This window comes from Pteronotus mesoamericanus, unplaced genomic scaffold (assembly GCF_021234165.1).
Source record: "Pteronotus mesoamericanus isolate MK-2021 breed Mesoamerican mustached bat unplaced genomic scaffold, CSHL_Meso_final contig_269, whole genome shotgun sequence".
Classification (NCBI taxonomy): Eukaryota; Metazoa; Chordata; class Mammalia; order Chiroptera; family Mormoopidae; genus Pteronotus; species Pteronotus mesoamericanus.
In genome coordinates, this window is record NW_026555114.1 from 2,369,189 (window position 1) to 2,388,319 (window position 19,131).

At 36.1% G+C, this 19,131-nt stretch overlaps 1 protein-coding gene across 1 annotated transcript in view; it reads right to left on the reverse strand.

Moving 5' to 3' along the window:
* Positions 1-19,131, reverse strand: part of MED13 (mediator complex subunit 13) — a 99,042-nt gene that overhangs the window by 40,853 nt on the left and 39,058 nt on the right. Inside the window, exon 9 of the mRNA XM_054574856.1 lies at positions 13,436-14,119. Within this exon, the coding sequence (XP_054430831.1) occupies positions 13,436-14,119 (684 nt within the window). The remainder of the gene's footprint in view (positions 1-13,435; positions 14,120-19,131) is intronic.

Here is a 19,131-nt window from a genome sequence, read left to right on the forward strand (position 1 = left end):
ACACTGTTTTTCATAGCAAGTTGTCCTCCAGCAGAAGCATTAAAAGCTGCCACACTGTTTACATAGGTAGCTGTTAAATTAGTGTGCAGTAACATTAGAAGGACCAATTCTACTGCACAGGGCTCTGTTAAAACTAAAAATGAGTAAACCAAATGCAATACCTAAAAGACAACTTTTTCTTATTTTATTAAATGGTTCTACAGACATTGGGATATGCAAAGAACTTAAATGTAGTCAGTAATATCAAAAGTATCAAATGACAATAGATTTAAAAATAAATAATTTATATTACACATCCTTCTGTATTTAAAACTGATAAAAATAGATATAAAAATTGTGATTTCTCAAGAGATGCCAGACTAAAAAATCAAGTTATCATTTCGGCACTACCCAATTATATAGTATACACACACTTCTGTGAACAGGAGTAACATCTTCCTTTTCTAAAAGAAACTTTCACATATAGTAACACTACCAAGATGGTTTCAATCAGATATAAAGCTGAATATGAACATACTGGAAAAGAATTAAGTACAGCCATGAACAGGAAGCTTGGTAAAGTCCAAAACAAACTGAAATTACTTTTATATTATTAATTATTTTTATCTCCTTCCTTTACTATGACAACAGTATGTTACTGAGACGCACTTGTAGAGAATTTAACATGGCTTATGGCAGCATGTGTTTTTATGCCTTTATTCAATAAAAATTCTTCTAAACAAAGTAAGACAATATTTTAAGATTGACGATTATAAGAGGAAATAAGCTATAAAAGGAAATGTTTAGGAACAAATAAATTTTAAATATATCAAAAGTTCTCTATTTTTTTTTTTGAGTGGTACCTTTTCCAGTACCATCTCCAATATTCAGAATCAATCCTTAAACGGAGTCAAGCTACCTGTCAAAAATATAGCTTTACTGCATTAAAATATATCAAATTAAGAAGAATTAAAACAAGATTTAGAAAACAGTGAATCAAAACAAGTTTATTTCATCAACTTCTATAAAACAAAGTAATTAGAAATTATCTTTTAGAAATCAAAGTGTATTCTATAACTATACATACAATACAAATCTGCTATATCACTACTACAATATACAAGCTAATTCTATTGATGAACATTATGATTAAGATATCCTGACATAGCCTTACTACCAAACAAGATATAAGAACTATGCTCAAGTACGTTCTTCTTTGCTCAGGGTTTAAAAAGGTTTCCCTCGGAATCAGAACAGTAGACTATTTTAAGTAATCACAAATTCTGCTAAAACTAGTGCTAAACCTTTGGGGAAAAATAATTAAAAAAAACAACTGTAATGTTTCTCTTGGCAGAAACTTTGTTATCTTTAAAACTTGTAAGGTCTTAAGCCACTATTCTGGAATAGATGCTGTCATTAACTAATAGGGATACTAAAATAATTAGAAGCAAAAAGATGATTATATTTGCCCCAGATATGTAAATACTGTATGTGGAGTATGCTATGCTCCACTCCCATCTCTCTCACTCAACTAAATTCTAATAAATTAGAAAAGGAGTTTTGCTTTAAAGTAACTATTAAAGATTTTGGGCATCAACTGCTGCACTTGGACATCTAAAAATAAGGGAGGTGTTTAGAAATGATGACTTCTCTAAGTCAGTACAAGTTAAACAGCCGTCACCATCTAAAACTGATTATAAAAATCAAGAGTATTGCTTTCTTTCATCTTTCTGCCTATATTACAGAAGCAAAGTGCTACCATTTAACAGCAATCAATGAAAAACTTTTTATTTTTATCAAATGAAAATGGGAGTTTTCACTTAAATAAATAAAGGTCTAAAACTCTCTCCCAATGACCTCTTAAAAGGCACACGCCTGTAAAAACCAACTATAATAAAGAAACTTTTTTTTTTGGTCTACTGATTCATTCTTGTTCCTCTTTGCATTCTATATCTACTCTAACTGGGTTATTAATAGTTTCCTCTCCAAAGCTTCAGATACATTATTACAACTATGTAATGAATCTCTCTAAGCAGACACCTCAAATTGAATAACAATTTTACAATGTACTGGGTTGCCTAAAAAGTCCTAGGTTTTTACCCTGTGCAATGGCTCTAGTAGTGCTTAGTTGTCTTCAATTTCTTTCAAAACAATTTTGTTAGATAGTATTGTGACACCTGTCATACCAGCCTGTATTTTTTTTAAAAACTTATCAAAATTAATTAATTTTTGTGCAGCCATTTTCATATTGAAGAAGAAGAAAATTTGGCTATTATGCTTTATTTCAAGAAAGGTAAAAACACAACTCAAACTCAAAAAATTTGTGCAGTATATGGAGAAAATGCTGTGACTGACTGAACATGTCAACAGTGGTTTGTGAAGTTTCTTAGTATTATTATTGACATTTTGGCTAAATAATTCTTTGTTGTGGGGCTGTCTTATACATTGGAAGATGTTCGGCAGCACCCTGGCCTCTACCCATGGAAAGCCAATAGCAAGGGACAACTGACATACTCAAAATATCCACATCAATAAGTGAAAAATGTGTCTTTCATTTTACAGAAAAAAAAAACTAAAAAGACTTTCTCACCAACCCAATACATGCACATAGTTAAAAGTCATATAGTGCATGAAAGCATAGCTGAACTGTATAAATTTCCCAATCTCTCCTCTACAGTAACAATGGACTGTTTATATTACCTAATTAGAGTTGGGGAAAAACTATGCATATAATACCATGCATGCGTGCATGTGTGTGTGCGTGTGTGTCTCTCTCTAATATACCTTGTTCCTAAATGTTATAATCTAACCAAAGATCGTTCTATAATTTAGCATATGTAGTTTTCCTTTGCTTTTTTTAAATCCCCAAAGAGTTTATTTATTTATTCTTAGAGAGAGAAAGGGAGCGGGAGAGAGAGAGAGGAACATTGATGTGCAATGGATACACCCTTAGGTTGCCTCTCATATGCCTCAGCAGGGGTCCTGGCCCACAACCCAGGCATGTGTCCTGACTGGGAACTAAATGGGCAACCTTTTGGTTTGCAGGCCGGCACTCAATCCACTGAGCCACACCAGCCAGGGCTTTTTTAATTGAGTATGTCATTTACTTTGCTTTATTAATTGAGTATGTCATTATTATTTGGTCAGACGTTCCTTATTTAAAAGACCTTACTTTTGTAAGATACATCAATAGTTACCTAAAGGTACTTCTATTTTTTTAATCATAAAAATTAAGTTTAAGATTTGGTCTACAAGTGGGAAAAATGGGTACTAGAGAAGCCTTCAAATTTGTTCTTCCTTATTTTTCCACCTCATGAAATAAAAGTGCTTGTCGTTAACGCTCTTGCTATTCCTTTACTTTTACTCTTCAACTATCTGTAAAAATTCTTTAGTCTACTGCACAACATCTATTAATTCCATACATCCTTTCTATCTCTAATTTCCTTTAATGTAGGTCCTATATCACCTTATTTCTAAGCTATTTCAACAGGTGTCAAAACTGATCTCCTTTCATACATATATATCCCTTCATTTCGAACAATCTTCCAATAATACCACTTGGTTAATATTTCTAAAATCCTTACTTTCCAAAACCTGTTATTTATCTCAAAAACCTTGCAACGATGTCCCCTATCAACTTGAGATTAATATACAGGCTTATAAACAATATTTTTCCATTCCACTTTATAGCTCTACTCAACTTTACAGGTCCCATTTTTCATCAAGACACACCAAACTACTAAGCAGAACCCCAGAGTCTATCCATACCAAACTACATAATGCTCTTGGATATCCATAAATTGAATTAAATTATTCTCCACTCTGGCTCTGCATTACTACTGTATTTTATATATACCTCTATCAGATAATTTAATGCTATTTTCCATTAAGCTACAATTTTACTTAAAGCCAGGACAAAATTTATTTTATACCCCAATAGTGCTTTACAGCATCCTGCATATTAATTTGTTTTATTCAAACTGATAAAGTTTACCTTTGAGGAATATAAATTTAAAAGGAAAGATAATCTTCCTAAGAAAAAAGAATGTAGAAATTGCAATAGCCTCCTAACTTCATTAAAATTAATGGCTATATGTTTAAATACATTTTTCAAAATTAAATATGGAAAAAGATAATAGAAATTTACAATGACTGGGTAATATAAATTCAAATTTTATTTATATAAACTAGGCTTCTGAATGGATTACTCTATGACCAGAAAAGTATTTGATCATATTATATTTATAGAATGCTTCTATAAAGAATTTAAGACTGTTTAAATGACATCAGTAGAGCATCATTGTAAGCCACATATTTTAATGACAATGGACATCATCTAACTTTGTCAAATGGCTTTGCCATATCCATAGGGAAATGATTCATCCTCATGAAATTCTATCTCAAATAATATATTAGCAGGTACCTGAATTACTAAGTAATTCCAACAAGATCTTTTTAACTACAGGGAAAAATAACTTTTGTTTTAGCATAATACAAACACTGAAAACCATGCCAGGTATTTTACTGTGGTTTGTGGTGAGGGGTGAGACCCACCAAAATAGTACAAGGGGTCTCCCTAGTGAAACTAATCAGTTAATATATTTTTGCTAATCTAATACTTTATTCTATAGTTCAAACTTCTGTTACAAGTTATCCATGACACTAAAGCATCTCAACACTATAACATGTGGGCTGGATAATTCTTTGCTGTGGTGGACTGTTATACACTGTAAAATACTTAGCAACATCCCTGGCCTCTACCAGATGCCAGTGGCACATCCCCAGTTGACAACCAAAAATGTCTCCAGGCATTGCCAGATGTCACCTGGGGGGTGTGAGCGGGTGGGAATAAGCAATTGTCCCAACTGAGAACTACTGCCATAGAATAACTCTATGAAAAGGGCAGATATATGATTAAAGCATAAAATCAAAAAACTTCTAACCTACTAAGTACAGAACATTACATTCCATAAATGTTTCTAAGTTCATGTAGCAGCTAAGCTTCCAATGGTTGGTTTTTTGTGGTATTTACCTCATTCTAATATACAACTACAATACAAAATCAAGGATTCTATCTAAACGTGAATTGTGACATAATACACATTTTAGTAGCATAACCAAAACAATACTCACATGAGACACAGAATTAAAAAAAGATCCTTTTATTCAATCTTTTCTTTTTATGAGGCAGAAAAGATGGTGACTAGGAACAAGTAAAAGCATGTTATTTCCTTAATTTACATAATCATGACCCAGCACCACTATTCTGCATGCTACTTTTCTCTGTTAAGCTTCTCATTCTTATTCAGTGAGAAAAGCGTCAAATAAATTTAAAACAGATTCTAACGTTAGGCTGTATTACCTTCTCAGAGACCTTCATTTCACTTACAAATGCTCATGCACACAAGCAGCCAATACACTTTTTTAAAGTTACAGCTAGAATTCTTTGATCTTATGAATATAATGTGCCCTCACTCTTAAAGTTCTTAAAACTCAGAATATTCATGCCACTACATTTTAACATACACTAAATAATAAAATATAACCTAAAACAAGTTATAAAATCATAAATTAATCAATGGCCATACTGTTATTTCATTCATCCAAACATTTGCTGAATGTCTACCATGTGTTCTTGGCGGGGGTGGGTGTGTGTGTGCGCGCGCGTGCACGTGTTTACGCTGGAGGAGCACAGCAGTAATCCAGAGTCCTGAGGAGCAGAGCAGTAATCCAGAGTCCTGGCCCTCATAGAGCTTACATTCTAATAGGGGAAAAGACCAATAGAAAATACATAGTATAATTTCAGATAATGATATATACAGGGAGAAAAATGAAAGCAGTGTACAGGATAGGCAGTGATCAGGGGAGTGAGGACAGGTCATAGTTCAGATACAATGGTCAGGGAAATATCTTCTGAGAAGGTAACTTTTGAGGAGGATTACATAAGAAGGCATAAACTGTTTCCCTCTTCTGTAATGCAATTCTAAAGGCCATGAGAAAAGAACTTGGCTTTTTAAAGGAATGGCAAGAAAGCTGGTATGGATAAATCGGGAAACAAACAGGAGACTAGTAAATAAAAGTGAGGAACTAGCTACGCAGGAGACTGTAGAGTCTTACAAGAAAAGAGTTTTGGATTTTAAGTTTAAAGTGAGGTAGGCAGGGCAGGGTAGAGTAATGGGGGAAAAATGGGGACAACTGTAATTGAAAATAAAGTTGGTTCATCTGGCAGAAAGTTCAAAAGATATTTATCTAAGCCATGTCAAAAAATAATGTAGTAAACAATTTCTAAAAAAATAAATAAGAAATAAAGGGAAACTACTGAAGGGTTTTAAGCAAATGAGTAACAATATTTAACTTAAAATGATCGCTCTGACTGCTGCATAGAAAATAAATGTAGAGAAGCACAGAAATAAGTAGACCAACAGTAGTTTCAGACAAGAGCTGAGGCTAGCTTAGACTTTTACATTCATCCAGCACAGATAATTTAAGACTTTTTTCAGACTTGTTTCCAGGACATCATTTGCTTTTATAAGATGCAAACTATTGCTGGCTAACTACTAAAATTAAATACGCTATCTTCCACGATCACAGGATATCTGGAAATCCCTTAATTTCAAATCCAGATTAATTTTAATTAAAAAAAAATCATACTAGAAAACATTTAGATTCAGAGTGCTAGGTGGAAAAAAAAACCCCAAACAAACCCACAACAGGCTTCTGGTCCAGATGTCAATGTAGGCAGACATCACTTGCTGCTTTGAACAACCACATCAAAATTACAACTAAAACAGGACTATCACTCAGGAACGTCAGAAATTGAGTTAAATGGAAGTCTGACAACTACAAAACTGTGTTGAATGGAAATCTGACAACTACGGAATTGAAGGAATCACATATGTTCAGAATAGTAGGAGCGGTGCAGATATGTAACGGGCTGGCCCCACACCCACATAGATAAATATTCAGGACAGGTTATCTCAGGAAGCGAGGAGTCCCAGACCTACACCAGGACCCCAGTCCAGGATTCCAGTGCCAAGAAGGTAAGTCCCCACAACTTCTGGCTGCAAAATCAAGGGGAACTGAATCAGTGGAAGAAACTTCTGGAGCCCCAAGCAGCTCCTCTTAAAGAACCCACACATGGATTCACCTACTCAAGCTTGCTCCCTCTGAGCTCCAGCACTGGGATGGCAGCTTGAAGGGCACCAGTGGTATACAGGGAGAGATTGAAGTGTCTGGCATCAGTGCGAGCAGAGGCCATTGTCCCTTTGCTGATCCCCCACCCCCAACAGAGCGGGTAGGCTGGTGCTATATCTGAGACTCCATCAACCTGGCTAACACTATGTGACCTACCTTGGAGATCCACCAAGGCTCTACCCCACCCAACTTACTGGCCCACCCAAGCTGCTTTTCCCTAAGAATGGCCAGTTTTAGCTCCTCAATCTTATCAAACAAGTAACTGGCTTCAGTGAGCCCTAGTAGCAGCCAGATTAGACAGCTGGGCTTCACTTGGGAATCTCCAAGCCCAGCACAAGTAGCAGCCATCTCGGATTGCTTTACAGCTCAGGCAGGGTGGCCCTAGGCAAAACACAGGTAGGGGCTGAGCTTAGTCTGCATCACCCAGGAAACCCCAGGGCCAGTGCACCCCACGGATAGCTACAGACAACATCACAGCTACAGATAACATCTGAGCACCACCACCCTGCCCACCACCACTAGCATTCCCTGCCCCTCCCCCACAGAGCTGATCTTCCACAGAGGGTGGAGGATGGTAGTCAGTGGTCATAGCCAGTCCTTGCAGCTGGCTGGCTTGGGTAAATCCCTCCCACTGATCTGCCAACAGCCACCAAGGTTCAACTACAAGAGGAGGGTGCACTCAGCCCACATGCAGGGTGCACCTCGAGTACCCAGCTTGGGTGACAGGGGAGTCTGTGCCACTGGACCCTACAGGACAGCTACAAAATTAGGTCATGCTACCAAGACAGGGAGTCATAGCAGCTCCCTGGATACAGGCAATCTATCAAATGCGGAGTTCAAAACACTGGTTGTAAGGATGTTCAAGGAACTTTGTGAGGATCTCAGCAGCATAAAAAAAACCCAGTCAGAAACAAAGGATACACTAATTGAAATAAAGAACGATTTACAGGGTAACAACAGTACAATGGTTGAAACTGAGAATCAAATCAATGATTTGGAACATAAGGAAGCAAACAACAGCCATGCAGAACAAGAAGAAAAACAAATCCAAAAAAATGAGGACAGTATAAATAGCATCTGGGAAAAGTTTAAGAAGTCCAAAATTCGCCTCACAGCGGTACCAGAAAGAGAAGAGAAAGAGCAAGAAATCAGAAATCTATCTGAAAAAAATAGCGAAAGAAAAATTCCCTAATCTGGTAAAGGAAGTAGACATGCAAGTCCAGGAAGCAAAGAAGAGTCCCAATTACGATGATTGCAAAGTGGCCCACTCCACTCCAAAACACATCATTATTAAAAGGCCAAAGGTTAAAGATAAGGAGAAACTACTAAAAGCAAAAGAAAAGTAGTTACCAGAAGGTTGCCAGATTGTGGGGGTGGGGGAGGGAGAATGGGTGAAAAAGTGAGCAGATTAAGAAGTGCAAAATAGGCAGTGACAGAAACGCCATGGGGGTGTAAAGCACAATATAGGAAATGGAGTAGACAAAGAACTTACACGCATGACCCATGAACATGAACAATGGTATGGGGATTGCCTGAGGGAGTGGCGGGTGCTGGGTGGAGGGGGACAAAGAGGGCAAAATTAGGACTTTAATAGCATAATCAATAAAATGTAATTTTAAAAAATACAAACAGAAAGAACACAAAAAAGAAGAAAAACAGAAAAACTATGAAGTGTTAGACAAAGCACACAAGTTTGCCCACTGAAATAGTATTGAAGGAATTTAAAAAAGTAAATCTTGTCCTGGTCAGGTTGCTCAGTTGGTTGGAGTTCGTCCTGGTATGCCAGGTTGCGGGTTACATCTCCAGTGAGGGAACAAGAAGCAACTGATGAATGCATGAATAAGTAGAACAACAAACTGAGGTTTCTTTCTCTCTCTCTCTCTCTCCTTCTCTCTCCAACCCTCCCTCCCTAATTCTCTCTAAAAATCAGTAAATAAAAATTAACAACAACAAAAAAAAGGAAAGTAAATCTCTAACAGTGGGGACAAATGAGAGAGAGCCTATAAACAAACCAGACATTTTACTTAGTCTCAGGGAAACTCAAAATCAATGAAACACAGCAGAGAAAATTCACAGCCTAGAATGTACAAGAGGGGGCTATCGGCAAACTATATAAACAACAGGAGAGCCAAACTGCTTAGAAAACCAGAGAAAATCTGGGCTTGTACATCTAGATAGAGAAGAGAAATAAAGAGCTGAAAATGGAGGAACAGGAAAGGTTCCTCTTATAAGAAAAATGAATAAACTACCTGGTTAAGACCCAAGATCTGTCATTCTCTTCATTCTGGAATTTTAGGTACTACAAAGCCTCCCCTCCAAAACATCCCCTACTCCATTATTATAGAGCAAAATGTCTGGAACTAATATATTGTCACACTAAAATATTTACTGAATGAGTAAGGAAAGCCCACCAATTAACCACGTTCTGCATATATACTCACAACATTTCCAATCAGTATCTCTATGCCTTCAATCTAAAATGTAGGAAAACAATAATTATAAGAAATACTACAGCAATTTCTGGCAAAGATGGAAGTGCAGGTAGATACACTTTGCCTCCTCGCACAACCAAAAGAAGGACAACAACAAATTTTAAAAACAAAAAATAACCCAAACTGCCAGAAAATCGAACTGTATGGAAGTCCAACCACCAAGGAACTAAAGAAGAAACTTCCATCCAGACTGGTTACGAGGGGCGGAGTGGACGCGCAGCAAAGCGGCGGACCGGGCAAGCGAGGTAGTGGGTGGCAGACCCAGTGGTTCCACATTTGTGTGCGAATACACCATGAGGAACAGGTGGGGAATGAAACAGACCGTGCCATCCAGGGTTGCAATGCAGGAGAAGAAAGCCTCAAAATTTCTGGAGGTCGTAGGGGTTGCAGCCGAGGGAGAAACTCCCAGCCTCATAGGAGAGTCTGTTGTAGAGACCCACAGGGTCCTAGAATGTACACAAACCCACCCACCTGGGAATAAGCACCTAGAACGGCCCAGTTTGCTTACGGGTAGAGTGGAAGTGCCTGAGAGCCAGCAGAGAGCCGATTACGTTCCCTCTCGGAGCCCTCCCCCACACACAGCGTCACAAGACAGCAACCTGGGTTGCCCCACCCTGATGAATACCTAAGGCTCTGCCCCTTCCAGTGTAACAGGCATGTGGAGACAAAGAAATATGGCCCAAATGAAAGAACAGATCAAAGCTCCAAAGATAGAATTAAGCCATGAACAGAGAGCCAACTTACCAAGTATACAGTTCAAAACACTGGTAATCTGGATGCTCACAGAAATGGTTGAGTAAGGTCGCAAATTAGAGGAAAAAGTGAAGGCTACGCAAAGTGAAATAAAGAAAAATACAGCCCTGGCTGGTGTGGCTCCGTGGATGGAGCACTGGCCTGCACACTGAAAGTCGCTAGTTCGATTCCTGGTCAGGGCACATGCCTGGGTTGCAGGCCAGGCCCCCAGCAGGGGGTGCTCAAGAGGCAACCACACCTGGATGTTTCTCTCCCTCTCTTTCTCCCTCCCTTCCCCCCTTTCTAAAAAGACATAAACTCTTAAAAAAAAAGAAAAAAGAAAAAGAAAAATACACAGGGAAACAACAGTAAAGGGAAGGAAACCAGGACTCAAATCAATGATTGGGAGCAGAAGAAAGAGTTAAACATTCAACAAGAACAGAATGAAGAAACAGGAATTCAAAAAAATGAGGAGAGGCTTAAGAACCTCTGGGACAGTTTTAAAGGATCCAACATCCAAACCATAGAGGTGCCAGGAGGAAGAGCAAGAAATTGAAAACTTATTTGAAAAAAAATGAAGAACTTCCTCAATCTGGCAAAGGAAATAGACTTCCAGGAGATCTAGGAAGCTAAGAGAGTCCCAAAGAAGTTGGACTCAAGGAAGCACACACCAAAGCACATCATAATTACATTACCCAAGATTAGCGATAAGGAGAGAATCTTAAAAGCAGCAAAAGGAGACAGTCACCTACAAAGGAGTTCCCATAAGACTGTCAGCTGATTTCTCAAAAGAAACCCTGCAGGCAAGAAGGAGCTGGCAAGAAGTAGTCAAAGTCATGAAAAGCAGGGACCTATATCCAGGATTACTCTATTCGGCAAATCTATCATTTAGAATGGAAGGGCAGATAAAGTGTTTCCCAGACAAGGTCAAGTTAAAGGAGTTCATCATCACCAAGTCCTTATTATATGAAATGTTAAAGGGACTTATTTAAGAAAAAGATGATCAAAAACTATGAACAGTAAAATGACAACAAATTCACAACTATCAACAACTGAACCTAAAAAAAAAAAAACCACCTAGGCAAACAACTAGAACAGGAACAGAATCATAGTAATGGAGATGAGGGGGGATAGGGAGAGTGGGGGAAAAGGTACAGGGAAAAAGCAGCATAAATAGCAGGGACAAAATAGACAGGAGGAGGTTAGGAATAGTACAGGAAATGGAGAAGCCAAAGAACTTGTATGTACAACCCATGGACATGAACTAAGATGGTGGGAGATGCTGGGGAGAGGGACAGTGCAGGGTGGAGGGGAATAAAAGGGAGAAAAAAATGGGACAACTGTAATAGCATAATCAATAAAATATATATTAAAAATAAATAAATATGGCAGCAGTAGTAAAGAAAAATATCAAAATAAGGCAAGGAAAAAAATTACTGGACATTAAACAAGAGGAGACTATTATCAAAAATGTTTAGGGAAAAAAGCATGAGAAATAGATATTAGGACTTTAATAAAGGGCTAGAAGAAAGTTGAAAAATCCCCTCAAAATACAGAGAAAAAAGATAAGCAAAAAAAGAGAAAATATAGATGATGTCCAACATCTTAATTATAAAAGATTCCAAAGAAAGTGACAAAAAGAAAATGAGATATTATCGAAGAAAAAGAGACTTTCCCAGTGGCGACAAGAGAGACATACAGACTTCAGATTGAACCTACCCTTCTGAAATGCCCACTATAAGGACTGAACAAAGGATCGCTATACCTATACATTCTCTTGTGCAATTTCAAAATTCTATGCTAAATAAAAGATCTTAAAATGTTTTATCAATAGACTGGAAAGGAAATGTCATCTTTGCATACTACTTGGCCTTGCGCTGATAAACAGGTAGACAGTTTTAATGATAATAACAATGTTTTGTGGGTTGTTTTTCACCTTTTGTACAGATAAATGTACAGATAAAAATGCAAAAGGTTTATGGGACAGACTATAAGTATAATTAGAACAACTACAGAAAGTAGAGGGAGGCCTGAAAAAAAATAAAGCTTACTTCTGCCCAAGATACGTCAGACACAAAAGTGGACAAAGACGGCAAACCACAGAATGGAGGAAGACAGCTGGAGTATATATTACTAATACAAAATTAATAGTCAGAATATGCAAAAAATAAACCAGGGGGGGAATGAACTAAAGAATATACGGCATAGGCAATGCAAAGAGGACTCCTAAACGTCCAATAAACATGTTAAGTAATGCTTAAACTCTTTAGAAATCTGGATGACACATATTATAAGACAATAAGATGCCATTCTGAATACAGATTAGCCTAATTAAAATCTCATAATATCAAGTACTAAGGAAAATGTAGAGTGACAGTCATTATTATATTCTGCTGGTTGATGAGGGTGTAAACTGGTATAATCTAAAAAGCAACTTGGCAACAACTCTCAAATATGGAAATATCCCATGGCTCAGCAATTCTAGTTTAAAATGCATTCCCTAAAAAAATTCTTATTTGTCTATACATACAAGGAAACATACAAAAAGTTGTTACATCCTTCATAATTGTGAAAATCTGAAAATAACCAACATGTCCAACTTCAAGAGAGTAGATGGTAGAGTCAACAAAGAAATTCTACTATTAATCCCAATTAACTGAGCTACATGTATAAAAACACATATAGAAATGATAAATACCAAATTCAGGAGAATGGAAGGAAGAATGGAAAAAGAAAAACAGTCCATTCTAATTGTAAGTCATATTCTTAGGTTGGCTGACTGATCAACTTAAATCTTTAAGTTGGTTGGTTACTGGATAAATGTTAATATTTTTCCCACTTTTTTGTGACTAAAGTATTTCATAATAAAGAGCTTCCCTGAGGAAAGAACATAGTAAAAAAATTATGCAAATATAATACTCATAAGGATTTCTTATTGAAAATCCTACCTTGAAACCAATTATAGAGTTCTAATATTAAGAACTTACATCATTTTTCCACCCTTAGATTATAATAGTGACTATTAAAAAAATACATACTCTGTAACTGATGTTACACTTTCCTGTCCAAAAGGTCCAACTGGATCATCCTTGAATTTATCACTTGGAAGTTGAGGTGGTAAAAACTCTACATCTTTTTTCTTTGGGACCTTGTAATACTTCCAGGCTACATTAGCTTCATCTTCTTCCAAGTTTACTGCTGTACCAACATATATTGTAGGTTCTACAGCTTCCTGGAATTGAGCTGGGAAAGACTGGGATAAACTGTCTATTCTATCTTCCATTGGTTTAGAAGGAACCAAGGGATCTGGTGTTGGCATTTGATAAAAATGTTGACTTTGAGGAGTTGAAGGTGTTTTAGTCACTCCTTCATCAACCACATCACATGGGTGAGGACTCAGTGGGGGTGGCTGAGGTGAATTTGCCATTTCAGTGCCATGCATCTGAGGAGTCTTTGCTACATCATTAGTTCGGATGTTTGAAAATCTCACTTGACTGTCTGGAGCAGATATCACGAGTCTTTGGCTGGCTGAATCTGTGTCCATGACAACATCATCGCTAATAGATACACGATGGTGAAAAGGAGTCAGGGGGCGTTTCTGTGGTTTTTCACTCTTTTCTTGCTTTTCATTGGTCTTGTGCTTGGGAAGTACTTGTTGTTGCTGACTTAAAGACAATGCCTGCCCTTGTTGTCCAAGATTTCTTGGTTTAAGATTTTTGTGCCTAAAAAGAAAGATTTAATAGTTATAGTATCATATTATATCAAATATAATACAAGTTAACACTAAACATTTCAGGTTTGTTTTTCACATACAATCCTACAATAAAATAGTATGAATTTACATGAAAAAAAAAAAACTTTGTTCACTGACCTAAAAGAAAGAACATGAAGATTAATAAAAGCCACGTCTCTCGTGCTCATTTAATAGCTATGGGATCAGATAAGTAAACACAGTTTGCCTTACATAATTTAATATCTTAGTATTTGAATAAATACTGAGATAAGATTCTAGTTATTTTAAGATATAAAGGTATTAAAAGGTCCCGAAGTTTATTCATTTATGAAGGCACCTGATATTTCACAGTTAGTACATATAAATCAATGGCTTAGCTGAGCTCAGTCATCATCTACAATTCTGTATCAACTGGCCAGAAAACCTGTTCTACTAAACTGAAGTTACAACAGTCTGGATAGTGCAGAAACTGACTGGCTGATAGGCCCCACTCTACACCTATCTTCCTTCTTCCAAGACTTACCACTATAGAAAGAATCAGCTGACTGGAAAAGAAAGAAAAAATTACTAAAAGCAATTTTCTCTCATAATATGAAGCAATTCTAAATGGAAAAACATAAGACTTTCCATCTAAAAAATCTAATAATTTTGTTCAGAGTTTAAGATTTCTTTCAGTGTAGTAAAAATACTGTGCACTTTGATATTTCCAAACTCAACAAACATTGATTTATATAAAAATGTGTTTTAAATGAAAAAAAAAAAAAAAACCCTAGAAAAAATTGTGGAGGAATAGAGTTGAAGCATTCAGTATTCATTAAATCTTTTTAGCTTTCTTTTAAAATTAATTTTATTAATGGTTTTGTTGTATCAGAGATAACCAGAAAGAATTATTAAAAAGCACTTTTTTGAAGAACCCTCTCTATTGAGGGAATGTGCTGCTGAGACACCATTTTATACAGAGCCTGGGACATCTTATCGTGTTTTGAGGGGCAGGGGGCGGGAGGGAGACCTAAAAAGTTATCAAAGAAAAATGTAGTTATGTCAAAAGACAATAGGAGAAATCCACCATTACCCTGATACTGAAAGCAAAGACAATATGAGAACAGGAAATCACAGAACAATGTTCCTCAAGAACACATATGTAAATCATTAACAAAATATTAACAATGCAGTACTATGTAAAAAGATAATACATATCATGACCAAATGGGATTTATCCCAGAATGCAAGGTTTCAGGTCCAAAAGATAAAAATCAGTATTACTATATGTTGCTGTGTATAATGTATACCTTTTTGCCCAAGTTTTTGAGGGAAAATAAGGGTGCACATTATACATGTGTATGACTACATGCCATGGGTATAATAATCCATGTATAATGCACACAAAAACATGTGTGTGCCTTATACAAGAGTGCGCATTATGAACAGCAAAATATGGTATTTCTCACAGTAACACAATTCTGCTATTGTGAGAAATACTGTAGCAGAATTAAAGGAGAAAACCATATAATTATCTCAATAAATATAGGAAAACATATTACAAAATTCAACACCTACGCAGAAAAAAAAACCTCAGCAAGCAAGATATAGAACTTAATCTGAGCAAGGACATCTACAAAAAACTGCAACTAACAGACTTCACAATGAACACTAAATTATTTCTCCCTAAGACTGGGAACAAAGCAAGAATATTAACTCTTTAACATTTCTATTCAACAATTTTATTGAAAGTTTTAGCCAATATAGCAAGTCAAGAAAAAGATTTGAATGGAAGAATAAAAACTGTCTTTATTCATAATAAACACGATTAAAAGCTTTACAATGAAGGGGTCAGGCTGATCACCACTTCTCAGTATTAACATTAAAAGTGGAACAAGCAGACATGTGTCTCTTCTGATGTGACACAATACGACAACATGGCACCATCTATTAGTATTCTCATCAAAAAAAAAACAAACCCTAAATCTAATCAAGTATCTGGATCAGCAATGTCCAACAGAACATTTTATGATGATAGAAATGTTTTATATGGGGCTACTAAGGACTTGAAATATGACTAATGTAACTGAGGAACTAAATTTTTAATTTTTAAACCCAATTATTTTGAATTTAAATAGTCACCAGTGGTTACTAACATAGCTACTAGTATTGAAGAACATAGCTCTAGAACTACCTTCCATTTACAGAATTGCAAGGGATAAAAGAAGTTAAATGACACTAAAACAAGTTAAAATACATGACAAATTGAGAAATCCAGAATGTAGGACAGTCTACAGTATAACTGACCTAGTTTCTCCAACCAAGTCAATATCATAAAAAGAGAGTAGGAAATTCCAAGAGAAACCTAGAAGGTGTATACAACTAAATGTACACTCCTCATCTGGATCCTAGTCACACCAACCAAGAAGACACTGCTGATACAAATTTGTACAGGGTGTCAGATCACCCATGAAAATAGTGTTCCTTTTATTAGGTGTGATAATGGAACTATAGTTATATAAAAAAAGTTAAAATTTTCAGAGTGGCATACTCAAGTGGAAATGAAATGACAACATTTAAGATTTGCTTTTAAAATCTCCAGCATGAGTGTAGCATAGAGGCCTGGCCAAATAAAGCAGTATAGCTCCATAGTATTATGAGTACTATCAACTTAAGAGAAAAAAACAAAGTACATCTATAGTGCTAACATGGCAAGATACTCAAGATAACTGTTTATCAAGAAAAGCAAGTTACAGAATAGTATACATAGCTGATTATATTTGTGTGAAAGAAAGCAGGCCGGCAGGCAGATCTACATACATACATAGGAGGGGAAACATAATTTTTTGTTGTTCATGTGCATTATTTGAATTTTTTTAGTAGCATTCTAATAAAATTTTTAATGAAAGGAATTGGTCATTAAAAAAAAAAAAAAAGCAGGTCTTACTCACTGTTGAAATAATCCCTTCTCTGACCATCCTGTCTTTGAACACTTGCACCAACAAGGACCACATTACCTTACAGGGAAATGAATCCCATCATCAAATAGCTCCAGTTGTTAGAAAATAATTTATTTGTAATGGAAACTTGCTTTTTCTCTATCTTCCAGTCACTAGCCATATTTCTAACTCTATTTCTAAAGCTGTGCTGTCCAACAATAGTTTCCACAAGTCACATGTGGTTACCAAGCACACAAAATGTGGCCTGTCCAAATTGAAATGTGCTATCAGTGTAAAATATACACCAGTTTTGAAGACATGTTATTTAAAAAATGCCAAATACCTCATTACTGTTTTGTTGACTGTATGTCAAAATAATTATTTTAGATAAATCAAGTTCGGTAAAATATATTAAAATTTTTTAAATCTTCAGTAAGAGGTCTAGATGAAGCAAATACAGCACGTAAATATGAATGGTTGATATACAGGAGTTCACTGTCCAATTCTCTTACTTTTGTGTGCAGGTCTGAAATTTTTCAGAACAAAACAAGGTAGAACTAAAACGCTAAAAAGAAACAAAAAAAAAAAAAGACACGGAAAATAACTGGAACAAGATTAAAGTGTTCCAAGGTCCTTGTTTGTTTCATAGAAGCATTGATTAACTTTAGACTTTAAGGAAAGCAAACAGTAAATGTTTAATTCAATTAACAACAGAATTAAAATAGAATAACTTCTAACCAGCAGAAAAAAGGAAAAAACGACACTCAGTAATTACAGCAGGAAAGTGGAAGAAAAGCAAACAAACAGAAAACAGAATAAGAAGGTATCATTCATTTATCAATTATTCAAATATTTTAGTGTCTACTATAAAAGTTCACAAAGTATGGTGTCCATGGACTCTTTCAGACATTCTACAGGGTTCAAAGCAATTTTCCAAGTACTAAAACATTATTTGCCCTTTTCATTATGTTAATATTACAATGATGGTGAAAGGCAATGCACAACAAAACTGCTGACTGCCAAACATGAAGCAAGGCAGTGGTACTAACCAGTAGTAATAGTAGTCATTTTTTCACCACCATACACTCAGTTTTTTTCCAAAGCTGGTTTCACTTAAAAATGTTCTTCATGAAGACAGTAAAAATGACTTATTATTAAATTTCAATCTTGCGCCCTGGCTGGTGTGGCTCAGTGACTGAGCGCCAGCCTGTGAACCAAAGGGTCACCGGTTTGATTCCCAGTCAGGGCACATGCTTGGGTTGCAGGCCAGGTCCCCAGTAGGGGGGTGTATGAGAAGCAACCACACAGTGATGTTTCTCTCCCTCTTTCTCCCTCCTTTCCCCTCTCTCTAAAATAAATAAATAAAATACTTTAAAAAAATTTTTAAAAAAATTTCAATCCTGCATATAGTTTTTTATAGTCTATATAAAGAAATAAGAAGTACATATAAAGCACCTGTGTTGTACATCAAAGTACAATGGCTGCTTTTAGGAAAAGTACTTCTATAATTGAGTTACAAGTTGAACTAGCCACTTGTTTCATGGAAGACCATTTTTCTTTTTAGAAAAATGATTGACAGCCCTGGCTGGTGTGACTCAGTGGACTGAGTACCAGCCCGCAAACCAAAGGGTTGCTGGTTCTGTTCCCAGTCAGGGCACATGCCTGGGTTGTGGGCCAGGACCCCAGTAGGAAGCATGTTAGCGGCAACCACACATTGATGCTTCTTTCCCCCTCTTTCTCCTCCCCTTCCCCTCTAAAAATAAATAAATAAAATCTTAAAAAAAAAATTACTGACAGATAAACCATGATTATCCAGATTTGGTTATTTGGTAGACTTGGTTATTTTGGTCTCAATGAACAAAATGAGTATATCATTTTAAGGATGAACAAATGATAAAATTTGAGCTTTTCAGCAAGATTTAGAATTTGGAAAGTTTTATCTGCCACAGTGAGCCTGACAGCTTTCTAATATTTTAAAGATTCTTCTGATGAGATGGCAATATTAATAAATGCAACTTTTGATACTACATAACAAATGTGTCAACATTCAGAAGATCTGCATAACTCAGTGAACTGATATTTT